This window comes from Pygoscelis adeliae, unplaced genomic scaffold, assembly GCF_000699105.1.
Source record: "Pygoscelis adeliae isolate BGI_AS28 unplaced genomic scaffold, ASM69910v1 Scaffold290, whole genome shotgun sequence".
Classification (NCBI taxonomy): Eukaryota; Metazoa; Chordata; class Aves; order Sphenisciformes; family Spheniscidae; genus Pygoscelis; species Pygoscelis adeliae.
In genome coordinates, this window is record NW_008823965.1 from 5661 (window position 1) to 6925 (window position 1265).

General features: G+C 51.7%; 1 protein-coding gene across 1 annotated transcript in view; it reads left to right on the top strand.

Moving 5' to 3' along the window:
• Positions 1 to 181: 181 nt before the first annotated feature.
• GLOD4 (glyoxalase domain containing 4) overlaps positions 182 to 1265 on the top strand; it is a gene marked incomplete at its 5' end in the record, with an annotated part of 6014 nt that continues 4930 nt past the window's right edge. The window contains one exon of the mRNA XM_009323784.1: positions 182 to 208. Within this exon, the coding sequence (XP_009322059.1) occupies positions 182 to 208 (27 nt within the window). The remainder of the gene's footprint in view (positions 209 to 1265) is intronic.

Consider the following 1265-nt stretch of genomic DNA (forward strand, 5'->3'; position numbering starts at 1 on the left):
GTTTAACAGGTAAAGCAAAAGCCGCACACACAAGCAAAGCAAAACAAAGGAATTCATTCACTGCTTCCCATGGACAGGCAGGTGTTCAGCCATCTCCAGGACAGCAGGGCTCCCTCACGCGTAACGGTTACTCGGGAAGACAAACGCCATCACTCCTAACGTCCCCCCCTTCCTTCTTCTTCCCCCAGCTTTATATGCTGAGCATGACGTCCCATGGTATGGAATGTCCCTTTGGCCAGTTTGGGGCAGCCGTCCTGGCCCTGCCCCCTCCAGCTTCTTGTGCACCTCCAGCCTTCTCAGTCGGCAGAGCATGGGGAGCTGAAAAGTCCTTGACTAGTGTAAGCACTGCTCAGCAACAACTAAACATCGGTGTGTTATCAACATTGTTCTCATCCTAAATCCAAAACACAGCGCTGTACCAGCTACTAGGAAGGAAATTAACTCTATCCCTGCCGAAACCAGGGCACTAACACACCCCAAGGAAAGGGCCGTCTCTCATTTAGTTGGCCCAAATTTCACTGAAGAGGTGCTGGAGGAAGCGTCTCTTAGGAAAAGCACTGCTTAAAAGAAGTTTGAGAAGAGTTTGTCGCTTGACAAGGAGAACTATCTCCCAGCAGAGCTGGAGTGGCGTGCTATTAAAAATGAGCATTATCACCTTCAGCGTACCGTAGGAGCCACTTTCACAGTTACCACAGCAGGCCAAATAAAAGGGTACTCTCTCAAGTTATGCCACTCTTGACACACTGCCCGACCGTCTAGGGGAAGGTTATGAAGAGCGAGTCGTTATCCATTTACTAAGTGTGAAATAAGTTTCCCTTTGAGCAGCGTCATGACTGTTTCTAAGGCAACTTACCTATAAGCCCCTGAGGAGTTACGAGGTCAGACCAGCTCTTAATGTCTTCAAATTTCACCTTAACTAAGTTGGCTCGTTTCAGCTTTGCCTCGGGCAGCTCCTTCAGGTGCCCCACGGTGCTGAAGAAGAGACTCTGCAGCACAGCTCCTGCCTCCAGGGCGTCCTTGATCAGCCTGTGACCCTCCAGCACAACCTTCCCGTGATGATCCCGAAACTTCTTCGACTTGGCGATCGTCACCACTTTTCTGTGGAGAAGGTAATCGGAGAAAAGGGTTTGCAACGCTACCACCACCTTCAGTCCGGCGTCTGCCAGCCACCGAGAACCGCACTCGGAAGTCCCCCCCCCGGTATCTTTAGACCGGCTGTAACTGCCGTGGCGGTGTCAGCCTCCACCCAGAACCCCCAAAGCGCC